Raw genomic sequence first — 26482 nt, 5'->3', positions numbered from 1 at the left:
CGGGGAAGAGAAATTAGGATGTAAAACCAAGAAGTGGGATCCACAGACCTGCACCTTGGTAGGTATAATAGATCTGGGATGTCCCCACATTCCTGACAAACTTGATGGGCAAGGCACTGAGGTCACTTTTGTTGCCTTCCCTTCCCCTGCCTCCCCCCTTCAGATAATCAGTTTTCTAGAAAGAGCTTTTTCTTTGTGTAGCATCTGGTACCTCACAACCTCCAACATGACTTGTTTAGAACACATGAATATTGCTCCTATCATCAAAACACTAGGAAAGAAGTATTTCAGGCCAATTTTGTAAGTATTTTTATCAAGGCTTTTATGTTCTTGCCTCTACACACGAGCCCAGAAACATATTATAAAAAAAATAAAATGTTAATCATATCTTAAATAAAAATGTTTTGCTTCAAAGCTCCAAACACCAAATCCTTCAACAAATCAGACTTCATCTAAAAGCAAAAATAGAAATGGAAAACTGTCAACCACCTAATAACTACTATTAAGCAAGTATTATTTCTGGTGGCTGTCTGAGGAGTTTCTCCCATGTCAAATGCAAAATACGGATTGCTCTGAATTAGTGCATCACCAACTGTGCCTTTTCCCAAAAGACTCAACTTACTGCTGCCCAACAAAGACATGCTATTTTCTCCTTCAGCCACTGCTCCAGCCTGATCCCCTGGGGACAAGAGATTGCTGTGGGTTTCTGTGGGAAGGGGAGTGGCACAGGCACATCAGTGCCTGCAGACTGTGGCAGAGGGGAGGATCTGCTGTGACAGCAGGTGCACGGGAGACTGGAGATGAGGTTTTTTCTTTCTTGTCTAAGACACTGAATTTAGAGAATGTTTTCATAAAGAATACTGTCACCGCTTTACTTTTTTTACCCCAATACTTACTAGTCCTGATAAATGTTAATTATTTCCATACATTCTGTTTCTCGGTGGTTTAATTAAAAGCACAGAGAAACTCAGTTCTTTCAGAAATGAGCTTGAAATAAGCTGTTACTTTAGAACAAACCCAAAATGTGCATTGTTTCTAAGTGTTAAAATTATGTCCACCGAGAGAAACTCAGTCACTTCCAAAGTGAGCTTGAAATAAGCTTTTGTTTTAAAACAAAACCAAGACTTTTTTCTTGCTAAGGGAGAACAGGAGTTTCCCAAACTCCTCCGTGGAACTAATACAAATTGTTTGAAGTATCCATTTCCTGCCAGGAGCAGAGGGATGCCAACCTGGGCAGAGTTCACACAAAGCTCATTTCAGTAGAAAGGTGATACAAGAGTGACTGGGGACGGACAGAGGGGCTTTGCAGCTCTGCTGGGGCTGCAAAGTTCAGGCTGCTGTTCACAGCTGTAAAAGGAACTCCTGCTGCTCTAGCCAAGGGGTTTGAAGATGCAGACAGTTTATTCATGAGCCAGGTCCTGGTGCCATGAAGAAGCATCTGTACCCCAAAATCTACCAGCAGCATTACCACATCATTCCTTAGCCAACTTGCTGCCAGAACCTGTAATCCCGGGAGCAATTTCCAGGGAAAGGGGAGCGGGTTCTACTCTCATTCCTTCTAACAGCTCTTACACCATAGCAGGAACTCTCAGCAGCCCAGGTTCCCCTTGGAAAGGCAGGATGCAGTGCTCCTTCTCAGTTCTCAGGATTCCTCATCATTTACAAGGCTTTACTCATATATTCTGAATGTTTTCCCCAAGATAATGAATAGTGTAAGAGCCTGTGATGAACTCCTTTTACTTTGTATCTGGTATTTCCTGCAGGGAGGGGATGGAGGAAGGCAGGAGATTCCATGCTTCAGGGAAGGGACACCCATGAGACAAACTTCTGAAAGGTGCACCTTCCAGGCAAATTAAGTTTACTTAAACACTACATCCCAGGAAGAAATGTCACAAATCAACAAGTTCCCGTTTGGATTTTAGGAACAGGCTTCAAACCCTCCAAGCACAGGGAGCACCGAGACTCTAAGCCACACCACATCCCTGCCAAAATTCCCAGCAGCCATGACAAAATGGCTGCAGAAATAATGCAGCGTCCTGGCCCTCCCGTTGTGTCAGGAATAAGCTACTGGGGATAGAGCCAAAGGGACAAAAGTTGTTCTAGCTGAGCATATCTTGAAAGGAGAGGAAGGAAGAGATCAAGTGTCTCTACTGTAGAAGTTTAAAGCTTGTGAGAAATGTTTCCAAGAACTGGACAAAGGATGGGAGAGCAAACAGTACCAGAGGCAGGAGAACCAGAAAAATAAACCAAAGAACAGCTTTAAGAAGAATTTGTACATAACAAGGTCAATCTTTGTGGTAAAGCTGCAGCAAAGGAACCACTAAAAGCCCTTTTCTGAGAAGGACAATGGCAGCAATGCTTCAGCCTAGGGGAAGGTGAGCACATCAACCAGGGCTTGTCAGTGGAATGCTGTTTTCTAAGGGTCTCCAAGATCTCTCCTTTCTCCTCTGGTGGATATTCAGACGTGTTTGTTTGGGGTAGGGTTTCCTAGTGCACCAGCCCTCGAGGGTTCTTGCCCTGACTCGGAAAGGTGCACAGGTACCTAAGGAATTGCTCCACTGAGTCTACAGATTAATTTCCTTGGTCTCTATTGGGCCTGTTAATTGGGAAACGCTTCCCTCCCAGGAGCAGTGCCATTCCTTGATGGGACTTAATTAGCATCCAAAGCAGAGCCCTCAAATAAAGCTCTCACTAATCTCTGCTGCAGCTCAGCTTCCATCCCACCAAGGCAGCACTTCAGCTGCACGTTCCCGCCTTGGCAGTGTGAAAGCAAGGGATGGGAAACTTCCTCTCAGGCACAAAGAGCACACAAAAACTGAGGCCATGACCAAAGGGACAGGGCCAAGAAAGGAAGCAAGATCCAGAGTGTATTTCTTTGGAGACCCCGAAGGCTCCTCCCAGAAGACACTGCAGCTCAGGCAGCAGAAGCTGAGAGGGAGGGAAGGAGGCTGGCTCAGCACCAGCAGGGGCTCTGAGAGGGCCTCAGCCGATGTAGATCCTGTGGGAGTCGTTGGCCCCGAAGGCCGCGTTGCACCTGGGGCACTCGCACTGCCGCGTGTCGTAGCGCGTCTTCACACACTCGAAGCAGAAGACGTGGAAGCACCTGGTGAGCACCGCGTCTTTCTTGCGCATGTTGCAGCACGGGCACGACAGGCAGGCCTGCAACACACACACAGAGACACACACACAGACAGACACAGACACACAGACACAGACACACAGACACACACACAGACAGACACACACAGACACACACAGAGACACACACAGACACACACACACACACACAGAGACACAGACACACAGACACAGACACACACACAGACACACAGACACACACACAGACACACTCACAGACACACAGACACACAGACACAGACACACACACACAGACACAGACACACACTCAGAGCTGTGAGGGGCCCTGCAGCCCAGCTGCAGTGCTCAGAGATGTCTCAACATGTCGGTACTTCCATTCCTCAGAAGGACAAGGTGGTTTCTCCAGTGCCAGAGTACAGACGAGAGATGTCAGACACTGAAAGTGTGCCTACACACCTTCTGACTAAAGTAAAAAGGGAAGCTGACGGACACAGACACTCCCCTTGTAATCCTTGATTTCCTCCATCAGGATCTCATCACAGCTGGGAACCATGTCAGGCTTCTTTGTGGTCTCCAGCTTTCTGTGCAACCTAGAAATATCTTCCTGCGGAAAAACAGGAGACCAAGTGAAGGAGCAGTACATTCTCTGTCAGCTTCTTCAGGGACCAAAGAGAACGTGCACCTGGCTAAGTCTTGCTAGCCATAGTTTCATCCCCTATAATCCAAGAGACAACATGATCGTCTGATGCCACAAGTATTGTCAGTTATCAGGGGACAAAATCTGAAAGAGCCAAGACCCGATGAAGCCAAAGTCAAAGTGAAACTGGATACCAAGAGCAGTTCAGCTGAAACCCTCTGCAAGCTCAGTGTACAAGGAGAAGGACACTAAAGCAGACAGATCTTGAAGGATTGTGCATAGGGTATATACCTCAGCCCTTCTGAGGTTGAACATCTCCTTCTCTCTAGTTGCTCTGTTTTCCACAATCTCCTCCTGAAAATCATGTAACTTCTTCTGAGCCAGCTCTAGCTGGGCCTTCAGATCATCTGCAAGCTGGGCTGCATCCATGGCCTGAGAAAGAAAACCAGTATATAAGGACCAAGCACAGAAGAACAGCTCTAGTGGTCTCTAGTCCCTTGTTCTTACCTTATTATCAACAAGTTCTAATCATTTAGCTTCAAGATTCCTTTGGGCAGAGCCAAACCCTGGCACACTGCAAGGCACATCTCTTACAAAAACACCAGTGATCATCCAATTCTCTTCTTAACCTATTTTCAGCCTTCCAGCTTCCATGTCTTCTCTATTAAAGTGTTCAGAGGCAGTTCTATCGCTGCACTAGACAGAACTGCACGATACCTATTTCTAACAATCTCTCTTCGCCAGTTCCCTTCTGACTTTATAACCAAGTGCCCTTAATACCACAAGTTGTCCTACTAAACACAGGTCACTGCTGAATTCTCCCCAGCTCCTCTTCACAGGGATATTCCTGCTTTCCTTTCTGCCTGTTTTAATGTAATTTCTGCATTTCTACTAAAACTTAACAACAAAGGCAGCATCAGCTATAAACTTAGACTTATTTTACTGGTAACATTGGTTACTTTACTCGTCTTAGGCATTTGTTGAAAATATTCACATTCCCCAGCTGTATCTCCTTTTGTTTATCCCATCTTTGCAGCAAAAGCTTTGACCCCAGTTCATCTGGCTGCTGTCTCTCTCTTCACCACAGTTTACACAGAAAAACATATGACCTGCTTCTCCTTATCAAAGGAAAACATCAGTCTCCAGTACTTTAATCATAATTCTCTCCAGGACTCCTCAGCCTTCTGATATACTCATCCAAAAGCAGGGAATACCAGGTTCTCTAATCCCAGTGAGAGCTCAGAGCCTTCCATGCCTCTCACAAGGCAGCAGCTCCACCTCACAACCCAAGAGGAAACGAAGGCATCACTCACCTTGCGTTTGCTCATCTCCAGGGCCTGTGTTCGCAGACCCAGCTCCTTCTCTCCCGTTCCAATGCTGCTCTGCAGTGAGTGTTCCTTCTCCTCCAGCTTACGTGCAACCTGCAGCTGGGCATCCACCTTGGGAAGGGAGACAGAGGGAACAGAAGGAATTAATGTATGCTCTGTGGGTCTTCAGAGCTGTCATTCGAGCTGCAGGCTAAAACTACCCCTGCTTCCCGATCACCAGGGAGCACACATTCAGCTTGCCTTTTTCTCCCTGAACAGCTGTGCCTGTATCCAAAGAGCTGTACCCAGATCTCTATGGTCAACACTTTAAAGCTTAGCAGTCAAATATTTGCAACAAAGATTTCTTAATTTTTGGACAGCGGCTTAAAGACTTGCTGCAAGGCAGCGAACCTTGGAACCTTGGAACCTTGGAACCTTGGAACCTTGGAACCACAGTGGTTCCAAGGACGACAGGACAGTCATATTCTATGACTACAGAGTCATAGAATGGCCTGGATTGGAAGGGACCTTAAAGATCATCTAGTCCCAGCCTCCCTGGGATAACTTCCTCTGGGGCATGTGTTGTAGATGTCGGGGAACCCAATGGGAAGAATGATGATGTCTGACTTAGTTCAGCAGGCTGAATGATTTCTTTATTATAATTATGCTATGATACATTAATATACTATCCAAAAGAGGATACTAAAAACTACATGCTACTCTCTCTAACTATCATATCTAACTCTTTCCCAACTCGTGACCCTGTTCTCCAGAGTCCAGACACAGGTGGATCCAATTGGCCATCAGGCCCAAACAATCCACCGTGATCCAACCAGGCATTCGCTCTAGGTAAACAATTCTCCAAACACATTCCACAAGAGAAAAACAAGGAGCAGAAATAGAAACTGTTTTCTCTTTCACTTCTCTCTGTGCACCTTTATAAAAATCCTGAGAGAGAGAGAAATGTGCTTGCCACATTTTGGGGTCTCTGCTGAGGTGTGCAGGGATCCCTCACGAGGCACACAGGGATATTTCTGGCCTCTCCTAAGGTGTGCAGGGATCCCTCATGAGCTGTGCGTCAGGGTAAATATGAGGGGTTTTTTACTCTTCTCAGCACAGCAAAGGGACACTTGGCCAAGGTTTTGCAGGGCTGGGAGAAAGCCTCTTGCAAACCCTTGGGCCCAGAAGGCTGCGGGCACAGCGGGCGGGCAGAGCCCGTCCCCTGGGGCCAGGCCGGGCTGCTCAGGCCGGGCCGGGCCAGGCAAGGGCCCCGGCAGGGAAGGGCCGCGGCCCCGGGCTCTGATGAGGCTGCTGAGCTCCGCCCTGGCCCTGAGCTGCAGCCCAAGACATTTACAGCCAGGGCCGTGCCCTGGGGCACAGGAGGCACCGGGGCTGCAGCTGAGGCCGCGCCCTCTCGCACTGAAGGGGGCTGGCTCTGTTCCTTGGGAGGAGGCAGAGCCTTGTGCCTCGGCCTGATGGGGCAAAAATCCCCCCAGCATCCCTCCGTTTGCAAAAAGAAAGGCTCAGTGCTCATTAATAGGAAAAGCTGTGTGGGTGGCCTGCAGCTCCTGTTCTTTTGTTGCCTGGGCCCCAGTCAATGCCAGCAGGCAAAAGAAAGGATTTGCTGAGGAATGATCTTGGATCAAGCCAAACATTTACAGGCAGGGCAGTCCATTTGTATAGATGGGGGCACACTCTGGGGTGCAGCTAAGGCCATGAGGTCACAGCAGGATCTGGGGTCACAGCAAGCTGAGGTCACAGCAGGCTCTGAGGTCCCAGAGGTGCCAGAGCCCCGTGGTTGCACAGCACCCCATTTAGTTTTGTTGTTGTTGTTGACCCCCTGGGAGCGCTTGTAGTTCTCCACCCCTGCTATTTTTAAATTGATCCAATTGCTTTTTCAGGGGACACTGGTTAACCCAGTGCCCAAGGTTCTTACAAAGCAGGCATGGCTTTGTGGGGTCAACCATTGCTGGTCCTCGCTGCTGCCCAGTGTGCCGCTGTGCTGATGGAATGGGCGCTGGGCTGGCAACGGCGACTCTCTGTTGTGGCCTTGGCAGCAGCTTTGGTCTGGTGTCCTGAGCCACACTCCTCAGAGGCACTTTCCTGTTCCAGACTAGAAGCATATCTTTTAGTGTAGGGGGGTTCTAAAGGTAAGCTCAGAATTGCAGCTGACCCTGTTCATTCACATTTGCAAATGCCATTTCCTCTAAAACTTCTTCCCTTGCATTTTCTTTCCTATCTTGGATTTCAATAGCTCTAGTTAACCTTTCCACCAGTTTCAAAAAAGGCTCTGATGGTAGCTGTGTGATCTTACTACAGGGCCGTCAGGTGGAAGGGCAAAGAAGGCTTTTTCAGCTGCATCTTTGACTCTCTCAAGGACTTCCACAGGGATTACTGCAGCTTGGACTGGGGCCAGAGACCACTGGCTCTCACCGGGAGATGCTCAGTGGTATTTGGCACGCCACTGGCATCCTTTGCTGTGTTTGGATCAGCATGCAAGTCTGGGAGGGCCTCTTTCAGCAGCTGTTTCCATGCCACTTCCCACAGTTTGAATTCTGTAGAGGTCGTGAGGCACGAAAAAAGCTGTTTTAAATCATGTGGGACGAGTACAGTCCTCCCCAGTTCGGCCTTTGAAAGGCCACGGAAGCATGGGCTCTGTGGGCCATACTGTTGGTCTGTTTTGCAAATCTCTCTTATTATTTGCTGTGCCCCTGTCAGGGTCCGCAAATGCATGCAGGGTCCCTGATAGGTTCTTTTTGGAGATCTCAAAGCACAAAAGACACAGCAGGGGACACAACACTTTGCTTAAACAAAAATGCACTTTTATTTAGTGCCAACAACTGCGATAGTGGGAGAGAAATAAAGAGATAGAGTGAAAGATAGAGAAAGAGGGGAAGGGGATTATAGCTACCAGTCTGAAGAGACGAGGCCCTCGGAGCTTGACGAGATGCTCATAGGCTGTCTTCTCCAGGTGGGGTCCGGACAAAGTCCTCAAAACTCCTTCAGTCTTTTAAAGGGTTCCTCAAAGCGGGTGGCATCTGGCCGAAGCAGCAGCTCTCCTGGTTACACGGTGGGTGTGGACTCGTTGTTTTGGGAACAAGTTGTAACCATCGCGTCAGTGCAGGACCAAGAGTACAGGACCGAAGGTACAGGACGAACTGATTAGGGCTCAGTCCACCATGACCAGTCCATTGTTCTCGCACTGAGTTCCCATGGCATTGCATACCAGTCCTTAAGGCTTGGCAGACTTTCCACCTCAGCCAGGCTAGAGCTATTTTTCAGGGTCTGGGATCTCAGTCCTTGGAGGCAGTCGTGAGGCAAACATGAGGGATTTTCAGACAGACCCTGACACCACCCCGTGACTCACAACTGGCGACGAGAGTACTCCATCAGCAAGGTCTGCAGCGTTGTCACAAAGTCTTCAGGGCTCGACTCATCAGTGTCTGGCAGCATATATCCCAGAAAAACAGAAACCGAAAAGATATCGAAGAGGAAGAGGGAAAAAGTAAAAGAAACAAGGACAGGGATTAAGAAAAGATAGAATAGGAAATAATGATAAATATTGATTATAACAATTTTTCTTATAATTGAAACAATTTCTTTGAAAACAATCAAAACAAATCACAAAATTCTTTTACAAATTTCTTAAGCAAAAATCTCCAAACAAAAACTTAATCACTGTTTAACATTATTAAAACAAACAATACTAATCAAAACAAACAACAAACAACTCTAATTAATTTGCTGTCGCAGGCCTAATTTTTTTACTGCTTGTGTAGTTCTTCTTGTGTCAATAACTCTAGGAATGTCTTTAACAAAAGGGGTTTTTACTGAACTGTTTGCATCTATAATTGATGCCAATCGGGTCAGCTGCCTCATCATTTTCCAATTCAAAATGTATAAAATGGCTGATAAAACAAAACCAATTAAAACCAAGATCAAAAGAACAACAATAGGATGGCACACTTTATTCAGGATGCCTGTAGCAGTAGGTGACCACCCAAAAAGAGTATACCACCATCTGTGTTCAGCATCCTTCTTTACTCCTTCTAAAACGTGATGTATCTCCTTCACATCATGATGGACTGTTACCAGGGTCTTTTGCCCATTTTTCTTGACCTTTTCTAAAATTTCAATTAAGTCCTGGTGAAGCAACAATTGCTTAATCAAAGTAAAATTCATTCCAATAGAGGCATGCAATATCTGGTGATTTAGTGTAAAATTGGATTGTAAAAGGTGGTAAGACATAACTGGGACAGTATAAGAAAAATCACATACTGTAATCGTGGTAAAGTTACATACACAACAATTTGAATGATTCTTGGGATTCACTGCTACATTTTCTATAAACACTACATCACAAGCAGTCCACACACACACATACCCATTACCTATGTACACTAATATTGTTACAGGAGTCTCATCAGGGTGAACTTCAAAATGGCAAATATTCTGCTCTGTGTCCAAACAAATGTCTTGAGCTATAATTGCATTGCTTTCACAAATAAAACCTTGATGCTCCCGGACAATACAAGATTCTAAATTTACAGTTTGCCATTTCTTATCAATTTGACGGGCCCATTCTCCATGCTCGGAAGGATAGAGAATAGCTCCATCATGATTCAGTCCTAATGCAATGATAGGGAAAATCAAATGCACTGAAGCATTAGATATCGTTAACACAAAAGCTGTGGCTGTGTTTGTACTTGGGCTGCAAGTGAAGTTCACCAAGTTCCACCAGGATTGGAATTCCTTTTCAAAATCATTTGCATTGTCCCAAATTATTTTTCGAATTTCAGTAGGGAAAATGCCTTCTTCACCTTCTCTTATAATTGAGGCAACAACTGTCTGCATCCAGAGCTGTGCCTGGATGCAGCTAAGGGCCAGGGAAATGTTGTTTTGTGCAACACTAAGTGCATCAATTATTAATTTGTGATCATTCACATTTACCTTTTCCCAATTTGGTAATATGTTCGATAACAACCACTGTTGTGTTCCCAGGGCGGATAAAGAGGACTGCAAGGGTTGTTGTAATTTTGTCAAGTCTCTTGTGGTGGCAACTAGTTTATTCATCAATACTTCTGAATCAATACTGTTTAGGATTCCCAATCCTTTTCCCACAACACCGGTTATGTCTCTTGCCATCCGTTTCTTGGAAGGGTTCTGTTTTCGCAGCCAGGTGGTCCACCCTTGAAACGAAGTTTGCAAAAAGGGTGAACAGTTTGGCTGAATTTCTGAAACACTGTTCTGCATCAGTAATTTAACTTGTTTAAGAGACCATGCCAGATTGAACAATATTTGTTGTTGGCCAGTTTTCTTTATTACATATGGTCCGATTTCAAAGATTTTCGGGGTGAGCATAACTGGTGGTTGGGTGGTGGGTATAGTAGGCATTACTACATTAACATCAAGTCCTCCCCAGTATTTAAATCAATACTTTAAACTTAAAAGAAAGCACTTCAGTATTTTTGGACCAAAACCAAATTACTTCTACAGTTTGTGTTAATGTGAAATTGTGCCAATAACCCTGTACGCTTGGGTGTGTACAAACCTTTTTGTGCTTAAAGAGATCCTTTCACCTTTTTGGCATGCTACCACAATTATTTCAGACCATGGCCACTCAGCTGGTTTCTGGCCATGGGGTTGTGGTAGGATGCAGAAAAGTATCACCAGTTTTATCATGGATTAGGTGGCCTTCATGTCCCTCGGAGTTCTTCTGTAAAAGTAAACACAACAGAATCCTGCCACTATAAGGCAGAAAAGGTTAGAATGATGGAATTATCCGGCGTGTGTTTATCCAGTGTTCTTTTCTTAGAGCATCAGAAGCTGTCCATGCATGTTTATTCAGGGAGGGTTTTAGCACAAGTGGTACTAGCCCTATAGTAAGGGAGGTCCACCAGAACAGGTTGGCAGGGTAATGTGCTGGATTATTAGGATCATCTGGTACACAGCATAGGAGTCAGTGTAGTTACAGACAAGAGAGGTATTCTGTACCTCACGTTGGAAAACACTCCAAACAGCTGTCAGCTCCCCAGCCTGAGCACTGCTTTCTCCCTCAGTAATAATTAGTTCACCAGAAGAAATGTGGGGGGCTGCTGCCCTGTATCTCCACACCTTCCCCTCTCGTTTAGCAGAGGTGTCAGTGAACCAAAAACTTGCTGATTGTTCAGGGGAGAAATGAGGAGCTACTTTGATTACAGAGGCAGGTTTGTCATGGCTGATATCCAAGCTCTCAGTTTCTAGGATTGCTATAGTTTTTACATCTCCTTCTGTCATTGAGAAAAAGTTACAGTAATGTTCAACCTGAGCATACCACTTTCTAACTGAGGCCCTCTGAGCCACCCCGTCAGGAGGGGGGGTTCCACTAGTGACTGTCTTAATAACCTTGAAGGGGCCCCTTAGCACAATAGGTTGTTGACGTGCTATTTTTTCCACTTCAATGAGAGCCAAACTAACCACAAACAGCCCCTTTTCCTAGGTAGTGTATCTTTTCTCAGTGTCTCTGAAACCACGAGAATAAAAACCAACAGGCCTTGTCGGGCCCTCAGGACACTGCTGCCACATGTGTACTGACAGTCCTGAGGAGGCAAATCCCCATTCTACCTGGAAAGGATCTGTAGGATGGACAGTGCCAAGTGCTTGATAAGCTGTTGCTTCAAAAATCAGCAATTGCAATGCTTTCTCCTGAGAAGGAGTCCAATCCCATTTTACCCCTTTCCTCAACAAGTCCTACAGGGGAACAAATGGGTTGTTCAGGTTACTAGGAAATCTATCTGGTCTTCCTACAGGACATACAGCTGCTGTGGTTTTTTGAATTAAAATCACTGTAGGTTTGAGTGATTCTGGAGGCCCTTGAATTAAAAGGGTCATTATTTTGGGCTTCACAGGTAATTGCATCAGGGATTCAAAACCAGGAATTAATTTATTTTCATGAATCATTTGCAGGCAAGCAGCTTTGTGCACACTTTCTAGGAGTTGGTCGGGGGTACTAATTATAGCTATGGGGTCTCCCCTTTCCAAGGGGTTCATTCCCCCGGCCCAAAAAGCCACACGCTGTGTCAGGGACCATGTGTCACATTTATCTCCCGTTGTTAGGAAGACACCATGTCCCCAATACCCACTGGCTTCTTGTTCTGTTAATTTAATTTGATCTCCTCCAGTGAGTGAGACTCTAAACACATATTCTGTCTCTGATTCTTGAGGGAGACGTGAATATTCTTTCTTTAATTTGGCTAATTCAGTGGCAGTGTATGGTATTTCTTTGGTAGTAATGTGAGGATCAAAATCCTCTTCATTTATAAAATTGTATTCTGTTTTAATGAGAGGTCTCAAATTAGAACAACAAGATTCTCCACAATTTTGTATGTGTACCAATTCTTTCTGGGGGTATATGTGTTTAATGTGGTGTGCTTCTTTCTCTTCTACTTCTTTTGGTGATTCTACATGTTTTAAGTTTTTATCTCTCTCCTCTCTCAGACTTCTTTCATATTCTAATTCTTTCTGCAAAACTTCTACTAGGGTTTGTAGGGAGCCTATTACTGCTTTTTCTTCACTCACCCGTTTATCTCTCTCCTCTCTAATACTCCTTTCATGTTCTAATTCTTTCTGCAAGACTTCTACTAAATTTTGGAGGGAGTCTATGATAGCATGTTCCTCACTTCTTCGCTTGAAGCGAGTTTCTACGGCTGCCATAAGACAAGCTCCCAAAACTGAGCACAAGATGATTTTATTTTTGCCCAGTTTGAATTTTGTATCATGTTGTAAAGCACATACTCTATCAACCACATTATCCAAATTAAACCAGTTACTTTGTGCCCATTCCTCTCCTCCTGGAGAAGGTTTGGCATTGTGCTTAGCTAGCAAAGCATAAAATCCAGCTTTAGTTTTATCATTGAGGTTATCACTCATTTTGTGAAGGGACCAAAACCACTTTCAGGGAGGTACTCTTAAGTTACACACAAGCACAGCTAAAACTGTTTCCCTTCGCTTCCCTGGAGTGGGTGAGGGCACCAAAACTGCTTGGGAGGTACTCCTTAGTTACAAATAGTTGTCTCCTCAACTGCACCAAACAGCTCAAAAACACACACACAAAATAAAACAACAAAGTCCCATCTTTTGTACAAGTGAGATCTGCTTAAAAATCCTGAAGACAGGGGATGCTTTTCACCTGGGTGTATGCAGTTTGTGGGAAATTCCACTCGCCCCCCTTGCTTTCTAGACAGCGCTCACTGGACGTGGCGTGCTAAGGTGCGGCTGAAGCGAGGGTCCTTCCCCTGTTACAAACTACATACAACCCGCAACCCTTAATCTGTCTACCAAGATCCTGCCGACTACGCCTATTTAATGTCAGGGTCCGCAAGTGCATGCAGGGTCCCTGATAGGTTCTTTTTGGAGATCTCAAAGCACAAAAGACACAGCAGGGGACACAACACTTTGCTTAAACAAAAATGCACTTTTATTTAGTGCCAACAACTGCGATAGTGGGAGAGAAATAAAGAGATAGAGTGAAAGATAGAGAAAGAGGGGAAGGGGATTATAGCTACCAGTCTGAAGAGACGAGGCCCTCGGAGCTTGACGAGATGCTCATAGGCTGTCTTCTCCAGGTGGGGTCCGGACAAAGTCCTCAAAACTCCTTCAGTCTTTTAAAGGGTTCCTCATAGCGGGTGGCATCTGGCCGAAGCAGCAGCTCTCCTGGCTACACGGTGGGTGTGGACTCGTTGTTTTGGGAACCAGTTGTAACCATCGCGTCAGTGCAGGACCAAGAGTACAGGACCGAGGGTACAGGACGAACTGATTAGGGCTCAGTCCACCATGACCAGTCCATTGTTCTCGCACTGAGTTCCCATGGCATCGCATACCAGTCCTTAAGGCTAGGCAGACTTTCCACCTCAGCCAGGCTAGAGCTACTTTTCAGGGTCTAGGGTCTCAGTCCTTGGAGACAGTCGTGAGGCAAACATGAGGGATTTTCAGACACACCCTGACAAATGTCTGCATCTTCAAACCCCTTGGCTAGAGCAGCAGGAGTTCCTTTTACAGCTGTGAACAGCAGCCTGAACTTTGCAGCCCCAGCAGAGCTGCAAAGCCCCTCTGTCCGTCCCCAGTCACTCTTGTATCACCTTTCTACTGAAATGAGCTTTGTGTGAACTCTGCCCAGGTTGGCATCCCTCTGCTCCTGGCAGCAAATGGATACTTCAAACAATTTGTATTAGTTCCACGGAGGAGTTTGGGAAACTCCTGTTCTCCCTTAGCAAGAAAAAAGTCTTGGTTTTGTTTTAAAACAAAAGCTTATTTCAAGCTCACTTTGGAAGTGACTGAGTTTCTCTCGGTGGACATAATTTTAACACTTAGAAACAATGCACATTTTGGGTTTGTTCTAAAGTAACAGCTTATTTCAAGCTCATTTCTGAAAGAACTGAGTTTCTCTGTGCTTTTAATTAAACCACCGAGAAACAGAATGTATGGAAATAATTAACATTTATCAGGTCTAGTAAGTATTGGGGTAAAAAAAGTAAAGGGGTGACAGTATTCTTTATGAAAACATTCTCTAAATTCAGTGTCTTAGACAAGAAAGAAAAAACCTCATCTCCAGTCTCCCGTGCACCTGCTGTCACAGCAGATCCTCCCCTCTGCCACAGTCTGCAGGCACTGATGTGCCTGTGCCACTCCCCTTCCCACAGAAACCCACAGCAATCTCTTGTCCCCAGGGGATCAGGCTGGAGCAGTGGCTGAAGGAGAAAATAGCATGTCTTTGTTGGGCAGCAGTAAGTTGAGTCTTTTGGGAAAAGGCACAGTTGGTGATGCACTAATTCAGAGCAATCCGTATTTTGCATTTGACATGGGAGAAACTCCTCAGACAGCCACCAGAAATAATACTTGCTTAATAGTAGTTATTAGGTGGTTGACAGTTTCCCATTTATATTTGTGCTTTTAAATGAAGACTGATTTGTTGAAGGATTTGGTGTTTGGAGCTTTGAAGCAAAACATTTTTGTTTAAGATATGATAGACATTTTACATTTTTTTTATAATATGTTTCTGGGCTCGTGTGTAGAGATAAGAACATAAAAGCCTTGATAAAAATACTTACAAAATTGGCCTGAAATACTTATTTCCTAGTGTTTTGATGAAAAGAGCAATATTCATTTGTTCCAAACAAGTCATGTTGGAGGTTGTGAGGTACCAGATGCTACACAAAGAAAAAGCTCTTTCTAGAAAACTGATTATCTGAAGGGGGGAGGCAGGGGAAGGGAAGGCAACGAAAGTAACCTCAGTGTCTTGCCCATCAAGTTTGTCAGGAATGTGGGGCCATCCCAGATCCCTATACCTACCAAGGTACAGGCCTGTGGATCCCACTTCTTGGTTTTACATCCTAATTTCTCTTCCCCGTGTTCCTGCACCGGAAGGAGCAGACACACAAAATCAGAGAACAAAGAGCAGCTCTTGAGGCTAATTCGTCTGGGTCTCACTGTGACCAGCTTTTGGTGCTGATGCAGAGCTTTTCATACACAAGGGCTTTTCAAAGGTTGGAGATGCAAATAGGTAGAATGTCTTCCTCAATGCGCCTGCAGCCTTTGAACCGCACCTGACAAGAACAGCCCAGGCACGGCCCCGCCCAGTGCGGCTGGGCGCGCGCGGGCCCGAGCGCAGCGCCCCCCTCAGGCCGCGCGCCGCCGGCGCAGCCGCGGCCGTTGCGCCGGGGCCGTTGTGGCGACAGCCGGCGAGCGGCGCCATGGCGGAGCTGCCGCTGCCCGCCGGGCTCAGAGCCAGCGCCTTCCCCGCCAAGCTGTGGCGCCTGGCGAACAGCCCCCGCGTCCGCTCCGTGCGCTGGGACAGCCGGGCCCGGGGGCTGCTCATCGACCGCTCCCTCTTCGAGCGGGAGCTGCTCAGCCCGGGCGACTCCCAGGGCCCGGCCCCGCACACCTTCAGGGCCACGCAGTTCCGCAGCTTCGTGCGCCAGCTCTACCGCTACGGCTTCCGCAGGGTGCCGGGCCGGGTTGGCTCAGCTGCGCCGGGCGATGCCGGGGCTTGGCTCCACTACAGCAACCCCCGCTTTCGCCGCGACCGCCCCGACCTCCTGCTCCGCATCAGGCGCCGGAGCACGGCCAACAGGCAGCGGCCGGCGGCGGGGCGGGAGGGCCGCAGGCGCCCGCCCCGCGGCTCCCAGCAGCTCCCCGGGGCGCGGCCGCTGCCGCACGGGCGGGACGGGCGCAGCCGCTTCCAGCCGCTCTCCAGGGAGCGGCCGCCGCTGCCGCCCGGGCGCCCGCCCAGCGGCTTCCTGCTGCTGCACAGGGAGCGGACGCTGCCGGACGGGCGGGAGCTGCGCAGCCCCCGGCCTGGCCGCTTCCAGCCGCCCCCCGGGCAGCGGCCGCTGCTCGCCCGGCGCCCGCCCTGCGGCTTCCACCTGCTGCACAGGGACCGGCCGGTGCCGGCCCGGCGGGAGGGGCCGAGCCGCTTCCAGGAGCTCTATGGGGAGCGGCCGCCGCCCGCCGAGCGGGAGGTGCTGCGCATCCCGCCCTGCGGCTTCTTCGGTTTCTACGGGGAGCCGCTGCTGCCGCAGGGGCGGGAGGGGCCTCGCAGCCGCTTCCAGCAGCTCTACGGGGGGCAGCTGCCTCCGATCGACCGGGAGGTGCTCAGGATCCAGCCCTGCAGCTTCCAGCAGCTCCACAGGGAGCAGCAGCCCCCAGCCCACGACCCGCGAGGTAGGAAAAGAGTTGTAGCCTTGCTTTTCCCCAAAAGGTCATGAAAAGTGACTGTTTGAAGTATTTTTCCACAAGGCTCTGTCATTCTCAGCCCGAAATTCTCAAGCTTATTTAGAAGGGGCACCTAGAAAGGCAAAAGATTCTCTGCCTGGTTTTCTTGCCTGCTTCCTGTGATGTTTGATCCAAGGCAGCAACAGAGATCTGTGTCCCAGAGCCACATTGTGGAGTGTGACCAATGTCTTTGGATTCTTGCAGCCACCTCGGGCACTTCAGCCCCCAGCGCTCCACCTGGCAGTGCAGGTTGTGCAGCATCGATGGCCTCCGGCTCAGCCTGGAATGCACCTGGTGAAGAGCAATTGCCACCAGGGGATCTTGGCTTTGCCGTCCAGCAAATGATCCGGGAGATCAGGAGATCCCTGCCTGAAAGGTCTCCCTCTGCTCAGGTAACCCATTGGAGGGGAATGGAAGAGGCTGGGCTGAAAGCTTTGGAACGCTGTTACATGGAGAAGGAGAGTAACCGTATCCTTGATGTGATTCCAGCAAAATACTGAATGATCTTTCGTTTTCTTTTTTTCTGTTGTTCTTTCAAGGGCAATATGAATGTGTCCCCTGAGTCTTCAGGAGGGGAGCCTGTGAACCGGGCTGCAGCAGAGGAAACTTCATCTGGCACCGAGAGCTGCGAGAACAGTTCCCCAGAGCCCGAGGAGCCTGGTAAGGACAGAGCCCCCGTTGGTTTAGAGAGGTGTGAGACGGCTGCTCTGAGCCTGCCTCTGGCAGGAAGGGAGACGAGAAGAGTTGAGCTCTTGTCTGCAGGGTTGGTGCTTCCTGGTGCCTTTAGTTCAAAGGCACATGCACAACCTGCCCGAGCTCTGCCCTCCACGCTTCGCCAGAGGCTTGGGCACTGAGTCCTCTGCTGTGGCAAGAGAGCAGGGAATAAACCTGACCTTGTGGGAGTTGTGCCACCAAGCTGGGTGTCCCAGTCTGGTTCATACCTCAGCCCCCAGCAGCCTTCAGGCATTTCAGTGAGGACTGTGGTCTCTCTGTCACTGGGACTGTCTGTGTTTCAAGCTCTCGTGGGTGCCATTTGCACTGTGGGTGCTGAGACATTATTAGGATACTTAAATACTTTACACAGTTCCGTTTTGAAAACTTGGAAGGATCCCTGTTCTTTAAAGAGCAGGCTTCAAATTGCCAAGTGAGAGTCTGCCTTTCAGGCCATCTTTTAATGTCCCTGATAGAAGGACAATTGGTGCTCAAGGGACACTTGCACAAGGGCCAGTGTTGTCTCAGTGTTCCCTTTGCTTCCCAGATCCCATGTGATCAACGTGTCCAGGAGGGCTGCCCTGTGTGCCAGGAAGAGACAGAGGGAGAGCCTGTGACCATTAGGCAGGTGGAATTCTTCTGTCTCGAGTTATGTTTATAGATGTGTATAGCTATATTTATTGATATATGTATTGTATTTATAGATTTATGTAGTTATATTTATCTATCTACATAGACAGAGATTTGTCTAGTTAATTTATTTTTAGTTTTAGGTGTATATATTTATATTTTTCGATGTGCAGTTATAGTTGTAGATGTCCATAGTTGCATTTATACATGTGTATAGTTACATTTACATATAAATAGTTATATTTGTAGATAGGCATATTTATATTGATATGTGGGGGTTTAGTTACATAGATTGATATCTGTATAGGTGTAGGCCTCTTTTTAACCTCTTCCCCTGCTCTGCTTCCTCCCTCACCTCTTGCTTTTCCCCCGTGCCCCCTGTGTCCCCTCTCCCTGTGCTGGGTCCGAGCTGGCGGCCGGGCCGGGCGGAGCAGCAGTTCCAGCCCCGGGCGTCCCTGGAGCGGTGGGAGCTGCCGGTGGCCCCAGGCAGTGTCCCCTGAGGAGCTGCTGAAGGACGGTGAGACTGAGGGGGCTGAGGGGGCGGTGACGCTGAAGGGACGGTGACCCTGAGGTGCTGCTGGGGCTGAGGGCTGTGGGGCAGCCGAGGGCGATGGTGGCACTGAGGTGACAGGGAAGTGGCACAGGCCGAGGGGTGGCGGGTCTAGGGGGACGGGATGGGTCAGAAGGGACTGAGGGGCTGAGAGGACTGTGAGGGGCTGAAGAAACTGAAGGGGGCTGGGGCTTTGCCGAGAGCATGGCGGGGCTGAGGGGATGGAGGGGGCCGGCAGGGAGCACAGAGGGCTCCGGGACTGCAGCTCTGCCAGGCCTTGGAACCAGTTGCAGAGCCTCCGCTTTTGCCACAGCTGCAGTGGAGACCTTGAGGACAGCCGGAGACTGACGGGAACCAGCAGGGAGAAGCTGAAGGCCAGCAGCAAGAGCAGGGAACGGGGACCTGCTGCTGCCCCGCTGGAGAGAGCCCGGGTGAGGCCCCAGGGCCGGGGAGGCAGGGTGGGGCTGAGGGTGGCGTGGGCTGTGGCCGTGGGCACTGCCCGGCGGGGCAGCAGCGGGCCCTGCCCGTGCTGGGGCTGCTCAGCGCAGCTGCCCCGGCCGGCACAGGGGCTGTCCTTGGGCAAGGCAGCTGTGCCGGCAGGGCCCGGGAGCTGTGCCGGCTGTGCCGGGCTGCCGGGGCTGCAGGACAGTCCCGCCGCGGCTGCGCTCACCACAGCCTGGCCCGCTCGGCTGCTTTTTCTTTCTGACCCTCCTGGGGAGGCTCTGAGTTCTTCCCTTCCCTGATGGAAGTGCAGCTGCTGCCAAGGAAAACGTCCCCATACTGACTCAGTGCTCCCTTTGCTTCCCAGCTGTGCCATCTGCCGTCCCTGTCCAGGAGAGCTGCTCTGCACGGGAGGAAGAGCCCGAGGGAGAGGCTTTGAAGATGGGGCAGCTGGGATCCCTCTGCTTGCTGTTCTGTTTTAAGTTATGTTGCAGTTATGTTTGTGTTGATGCAGTTGGATGGGTATTTACCTTAGAACAGTGATATTTGTATATTTATAGACGGGTTTGGTTTATATATCTATTGATATATATATATATATGTATGTATGTCTGTTGTATGTAGCATGTGATGTTTATATTTACATCTGTAGACTGTTATACTTGTATGTGCATTTATATATATGTGCATGTACATATGTATTTAATTTTATTTTAAGATGGATGGAGGGCATTGTTGTATAAGTCTACTGATTGAATTCTTAGTGTAGGGCTATTTAGAGAGGGTATGCATATTTCTTTATTTCTATATGGGCTCTACACTTGTAGAAATATGTAATAAATTAAGTTGTTAAACACGTAATTAACCTTTGTGTATAGTTAGTTGCTGTAGAGGTGGGCAATAAATTAAGTTTTATTAACTGAAGTTGGTATTTGTATATTTTTACCTAGACTGGTTGTAATAATCTAATAAATTCCTGGTTTTAACCTAAATTGAGATTTGCATAGTTCTGTATTGTCAGTGTGGTTGTAGCAATTTGTAATAAATGACATTTTCCAATGGATGAAATGGATTCTCGTGTGTTTGTCGATCAGCAGTGCGGCTGTAGCAATCTGCAGGAAATGCCATTTGTCAACTGCAGTGGGTGTTTTGTGATTTGTGCCACCCAGAGCCACGAGCAGATGTAAATGCAGGAGGATTTTGGCCATGAAAATCTCCAGCCATGCCCAGCACATGCCCCACTTGCACTCAGGCTGGGCAAGGGAAGGGCAGATTTGGGATGGCAGCAGAGCCACGCGTTGGCTCAGAACTCGCTGCAAAGGCCTGCTGAGGAGACTCCGGGACTCCACTGGGAGTAGAACTCCGAGCAGGAGCCACCCTGGCAGCAGAAATCATTCACCATGAAAAAAAGAGAGCAAATGTGGCAAAGCAGATGTGGGGATGCTCTGTGAGTCTGATAAAATGCTCTCAATCACCGCTGCCTAGGCAGGTCTCCTGCAAAAATATTTTGTTAAAAACTGAACACCTCCCGTGAAAGATAGATTGCGCTTTCCCCTTCACTTACCTTGCTGTGTGAGTGGAGACACTCTGTCCGTCTCACTGAGAATTTGTGCCCCTCAGCACCTGACAATAACTCAAAGATTATGTGCTACCACTTGGCACCATAAAGGAAAAGAGCCCTGCCCTCGTGACAGTGTTTGCAAAGTCTTCCCTCCTCCTGTCCCCACATGTCCCAAACGGAACCATCCCCTTGCTGTCCAAACTGTGCCTGGGGTGACTCAGGGCTCCAGGAGCTCAGGAGGGTGCAAGAGCACTGCAGGTGGAAGCTTTTGCAAAGCTTCCTGAGCATCAGTAAACTCTGGCTTTGCCAGGCTTCCCCTGGAATGTTGTCCTACTCAAGAATGATCTTGGAGGACACTGTGCCTCCAGCTCACTCAAGTAAAGTTTGTTTTCTTCAAGGCTTGAATAGAGGAAAATGAAAATTGTGATTGTTAGAGTGAAATTTGGGTTTTGGTGCAGCTGGGTTTGCTCCATTCTTTATTGTGGAAAGTAGGGTAAAAGCTTTAAATTCCCAGCAGAAGCTGACTACCAGCCCACACAGACCTGAATGAGGCCCAGGTGTGCTTGCTGCACGCTGGTCCAAGGGAAAAGCTGGAACCAAGTCCCCTTTTATTGCAGATGGAGCCTGTCTGTACTGTTGTCTCCAGGGCTGTCTGTGGTAAGACACGGCAATCCAGCCGGGAGCTGTGGCTATGAGAGTTCCAACAGCAACCTGCTTCTCCAGAGTGAGGGACGAGGCCAGCCCGAAAGCCTGAAAGGTGTTCTGGGTACTGGAGGAGGCCAGGCTGTCCTTGTGCAGGGATGGCCTTCAAGGGGGACCTCACACCTTGTGCTGCTGACAGAGGGCAGCTGGTGGCCTTCCACAAAATGCTTCTTTTGTCCAGCTCTTTGAAATGTTCCAGCCAGCAACAATTCCTGCTGCTCACACCAGCCCCTTTCCAAGCAGGAGGATTTTTTTTGTGTAAGCAGCCTGACAACTCAGTGGCAGGAGAATAAAATACTCAGCTGAGTGTTATCAACTATCTGCCAGAAGCTGCATCCTCAGCCCCTTATCTCTTCAGTTGTGTCAGACATGGAAGAAGCGACAGGAAATCACTGATCCTGGAAGGGAAAGCAGAAGGAGGAGTGTTGCCTTGATTTCTCAGGATTTTCTAAAGCCTTCTGAGTTTACATTCTTGTAGAGAATTTTCTCACGCAACTTGCTGTAAACAACCTCTTGTTTTGCATTCCTTCATAGAGGCAGAGAAATTTGATAGACTGGTAGTTTGTCCAGTGTCGTTGGAGAGGTGGCACGCTCACCCTCCAATCCACTGGCACCTTTTGAAAACTAGAAATGATTGGAGTCAGAAGAAATAAATTAGTCTCTTCATTGTGACCAAAGCTGAGTGCAATGTTTTTCCTTGTGTCCTCGGGTGACAGAGGCGAGGCAGTGGCTGCTCCCTGGGGCCTTGGGAGCAGTGAGAGCCATCCAAAATAGGATCTCTACTGGGCTGTGGAGATAAGAGTGACCAGCCAGCAATGCTCTGTGTGAGACTGGAGCCATCTGTGAATGTGAGCATGGAAAGCTGACCTTCAAAACAGAGAAAAAGGGGTCCTTGGGTATTTGCCACAGCTTGGAGGGGCTCTGAGTCACCTGCTCCAGTGGAAGGCGTCCCTGCCCGTGGCAGAGGGGGCTGGATCTCGAGGGTCTTTAAGGTCCCTTCCAACTCAAGCCCCTCTGTGAGTCTGAATTACAAACCCACGATGACAAAGAGAACACAGCAAACCTGGGTCCCGCTACATTATTGGAGGCTGCCGTAGTCACTTGTGTCACCTGGAGACTGGTTTGTATCTGGAGGAATTTTCATGGTCCCACAGTCTTTAGGTGTGACATTCCTGGTTTAAGGCCCCAAAAGATGCCAGAAGAGATTATTTGCAAGCAGAGAATTGGTTGAGCTGCCTGTGAACCAGATGGGAAAAGTGTACTCATGTTATTGCAGCGTTTACCCTGTGCAGGTAATATTTAGTTTCCATTTGGAATATGCAATGTTCTTGCACAATGTTTGTATATGCATAAATACTGGCTTTAAATCCTAATTCCATCTTCACGCAAGGATGTGTAATCCATCAGGAATATTTAACACGGAGCCATATTAGCTTTGGGCTTGATGGTACAGGTTGCTTAAAATGTGTGATGTGTAATGGTAGCTCTAACAAATATCCCTCTTGTTAATTTGTGTTGGGGAAGATGAAATAGGAAAACCTTATAACTATGATTGCCTGGCAAAAGATTTGGAAAATCCAGACATTGAGATGAGAACTAGATTTGAAATAGCAAACCTTGACTACTGAATAACTAGAAAGCAATAGTATAGCCAGGTTGAAAGCAATCCCCCCTTCTGATTAAACAATGCCCTTTACCTGCAGATGGGTCCAAAGGTCAAATGGAATGCTCTGTCTCACCCCCAATGTATGGTTCATCCCACACCTGTGACCCTCCCCTGAAGTATCAGAGATCTGGGACCCCATTGGCCCAAGTCCTGTTCCAGCCCACCTTGAAGCCCCCTGATAAGGTGTGCCCGAGGGACCGGCCGCTCTCTTGGACCTTCCCCTGGGACCCTCACCTGGAACCCTCGCTCCCTCTCTCTCCCTCTCCCTCTCTCCCTGGGCCTGCCACGAGTTGCGCCTGGCAACTCCAAGCAGGGCCTTTCATCCCTTTTAATAAACCACATCTTCTAAGACCTGACTTCAGAGATCTCTCATCCCTCCAAACCGTCCTGGAGACCCACACTCTCTACAAATTTGGGTCAGTCCTTTATCAACCCTGTTGCATAGAAATCACTGTGTTTTAATCCCTGTGTTAGCTTTCACCATCCCCTTTCTCTTCTGAAAAACGGCTCAGAATGCTTCTGTTTGCTTCTGTATTGCTCCATTATGTTGACATGTAAGTACTGCTGTATTTGCCTACAGAAGCCGTGCAGCATGGAGGGAGATGCTGTCTTGGAACCACATCCAAGTGACCACAATTGCTTGAAAAAGAGACTTACCATCACTGTCACGAGCATGTGCAGGAGGTGCTCTGGCTACTTGGTGTCCAATTCAACCCCAAAAAGATTCTATCCCGAGAAAGTAATTTTCAGTCTAAAAATGTTTTCATTTTAAGAAACAAGGAACTGCTCAACACTGAAATGGTTGTAGTTGCAAGGAAAGGCTGTTACAAATATTTGTTTTTAACATAAAGGAAGGAAAAATCTTAGGTTAAAAAAAAAAAAACACAACAAAGAAAGATATATGAAATAGTAAAATAAAAAACCCCAAAAAACAGCCATAAACCAAACATGCACCCATCCACCACCATCACTCCCCAAAACAAAAAGAATTCAACCAACCAAGCTACCAAACCCAAACTAAAACCAAATATATCCAAGGAAATAGGGACTAATAGAAAAAAAATTACTGTAGTAATTTTAAGCCCTGTGCTAGCTTTCACCATCCCCTTTCTCTTCTGGAAAAAGTCTCAGAATACGTTTCTCTTAGCACTAGTTTTAATGTTCCCTTATTAATGCTTTTTCTCTTCAAGCCAGGTCTCCTAAGCTCTCAGAGATAATCATTATACCCTTGGTAGCTCAGCTACCTCAGGTGGCATAAAGAAGCAGGATGGCTCCTGTGACAGTGTTGGAAACAAAAAGTTTTAATAAAAGGCAAAATAAAAAAGCTCTTTACCAAGAAAACCCGAGCCAGGGCAAGAGGTTCTTGCTCCTGCTAAAACACTTCACAAAAGTGATGAACTGTTTTGTTCTCTTCTTTTTCTAGGGAATTGCTTAGGTGGGACTTTTTGGCTCCTGTCCAATTAGCTATCCTTAAGTTTGAGGTGAAGTCCCCAAGGTCCTATGAGGTGTCTTTTAACCAAACTGAGGAGAGAACCTTCTGGGCTTTTTTCCTTTTTAAGGAGACAAAGGGTAACTTGTTTACTCCGTCAACAGGGGGCACATTCCTACGCCTGATGTTTATATTTAAGTGTTGTTTGCCTACAGAAGCCGTGCAGCATGAAGGGAGACGCTGGCTGGGGACCCACATCCCAGTGACTGCAATTGCTTGAAAAGCAGACTTACCCTCAGGAGCAGGAACAGGAGCTGGAGCAGGAGGTGTACCACCAGTTTTGGGTTCAAAGTGAGCTTGCAAAGATTCTGTTTGGAGAAAGTAACTTTTAAAAAGTAAGGAAATGCAGAATACTGGAATGGTTATGGTTGCAAGGAAAGGCTATTACAAAATGTTAATGGTTTCTAATAGAAAGAATGGGAAAAGACTTTGTTTAAAAATAGAAAAGGAAAAGAAAGAAAAGAACAAATCCCTTCCATTTCCCCCTGCCACGTGGCAGGTGATAGCCAGTTACCCCAAGGTCCTGGCCGTGCTCCTCCTGGCTGCTGCAAAAATTACCCCTGTCCTGGCCGGATCCAGGACACAGGATCTGCCCTGCGGGTCCTGGCTCTTTCTCTGGGTGAGAGACCCCCATGGCATCTGCCCCGGCAAAAGGGACTTTGGGACAACCGATCGCTTATTGACATTCCCCCCTCTGCCCTGCACATACTGAGCTGGCAGGAAGGTGACCCACATGTCACTCTAGGCACACTCTAGGCAGCAAGGACAAAGAAAGTTTTTGAGGGGCCTGGGTCTTAAGGTCTTTTGTTCCAGGAGCACCACCTGTTACTTTCAGATTCTGCTCAGGGATAACCAGTGACCTCCTTTTTGCTCTACACCAGACAAAACCATGTGTGGCACATAAATGGTCACTTTTTTCCCCCATTTATTTTCAAGTACATTCTCTCAATCAGGACCATGGTGGCTCCTGCTCTGAGGTGCATTGGCCATCCCTCTAGTACATTGTTTAGATGTTTTTTGAGAAATAGGCTCAAAATGCCACAGGGTTACTTCCTTCATTCCTTCATTCTTGGAGCTAAATATGGAGTTCCTGTGCAAGGCAAAGGCACTCCCGTATGAGCAGTGCAAAGGGGTCAGTCAAATCTGGTAACTGCAGAGCAGGGGTTGTCACCAATAACCTTTAAAAGATACAGAAAGGCTGTTGGACATTCTGGAGTCCAGTGTAACACCTCCATGGATCCCTTTAATGATTCATACACAGGCTTTTCCAATAGTTCCTAACGGGGGATCCATAATCAACACCATCCAGTCATTCCCAAAAAGGGACACAGGTGTGGGCTCTGGTGTTTGACAAATTTCTTCTTCCCTTTCTTTCCCCAAACTGCACTGTCCTTGTGAGTGGGACAGCCAGGAAATCAGACATGGGTAGGTATAGACATGGTCTTGAAAACAAATACAAGATGTCATTGAAAATGTGCTTTGGATGGTAATATTCAACACATTCTCAACTGCATGCTCTTATTCCCTCTCCCTGTAATGACTGGACAACACTTATTTTTGGTGCCAGCTGGCTTAAATCAGGAATAATCTTGGGTAGGGGGAAAAAGACAATGAAACCATCATAAACTGAGTATAAAATGTTTATCTGCATGTGTCAGTAACTCCAACGGCCAGCTGCAGTCAGCACAATTATCAGCCTGTAATTGTGCTCAGGGCCAGCGTGGGCCTTTCCACGTCAGCTCCTCCTGCACAGCACATGGGGGCCTGGGCTTGCTGTTGGCTTGTTTCCTTTTAGGAGACTGGGATGAGGAAAGGCTGGGGGGTTTTGTCAAAGAGATAATATTTGAGTGACCGTGTATGTGCTGGAAGTCTCACAGACTGACTGGCCCACGACAGGATCACCCAGTGCTGGGGCAGGGGGGCTGCACCTTGCTGCCCTGG

General features: G+C 47.8%; 1 protein-coding gene across 1 annotated transcript in view; it reads right to left on the bottom strand.

Annotated features, from left to right (window-relative positions):
- Positions 1-2546: 2546 nt before the first annotated feature.
- LOC137463881 (E3 ubiquitin-protein ligase BRE1A-like) overlaps positions 2547-26482 on the bottom strand; it is a 53851-nt gene continuing 29915 nt past the window's right edge. Inside the window, exons 2-5 of the mRNA XM_068175263.1 lie at positions 5050-5175; positions 4028-4168; positions 3596-3703; positions 2547-3159 (exon numbers count right to left, since the gene is read on the bottom strand). Of these exons, the coding sequence (XP_068031364.1) occupies positions 2983-3159; positions 3596-3703; positions 4028-4168; positions 5050-5175 (552 nt within the window). The 3' untranslated portion in view covers positions 2547-2982. The remainder of the gene's footprint in view (positions 3160-3595; positions 3704-4027; positions 4169-5049; positions 5176-26482) is intronic.

The sequence above is a fragment of the Anomalospiza imberbis genome, chromosome 31 (genome assembly GCF_031753505.1).
Source record: "Anomalospiza imberbis isolate Cuckoo-Finch-1a 21T00152 chromosome 31, ASM3175350v1, whole genome shotgun sequence".
NCBI lineage: Eukaryota > Metazoa > Chordata > Aves > Passeriformes > Viduidae > Anomalospiza > Anomalospiza imberbis.
The sequence above is the reverse complement of the archived record's forward strand: the minus strand, read 5'-3'. Positions and strand labels throughout refer to the sequence as shown.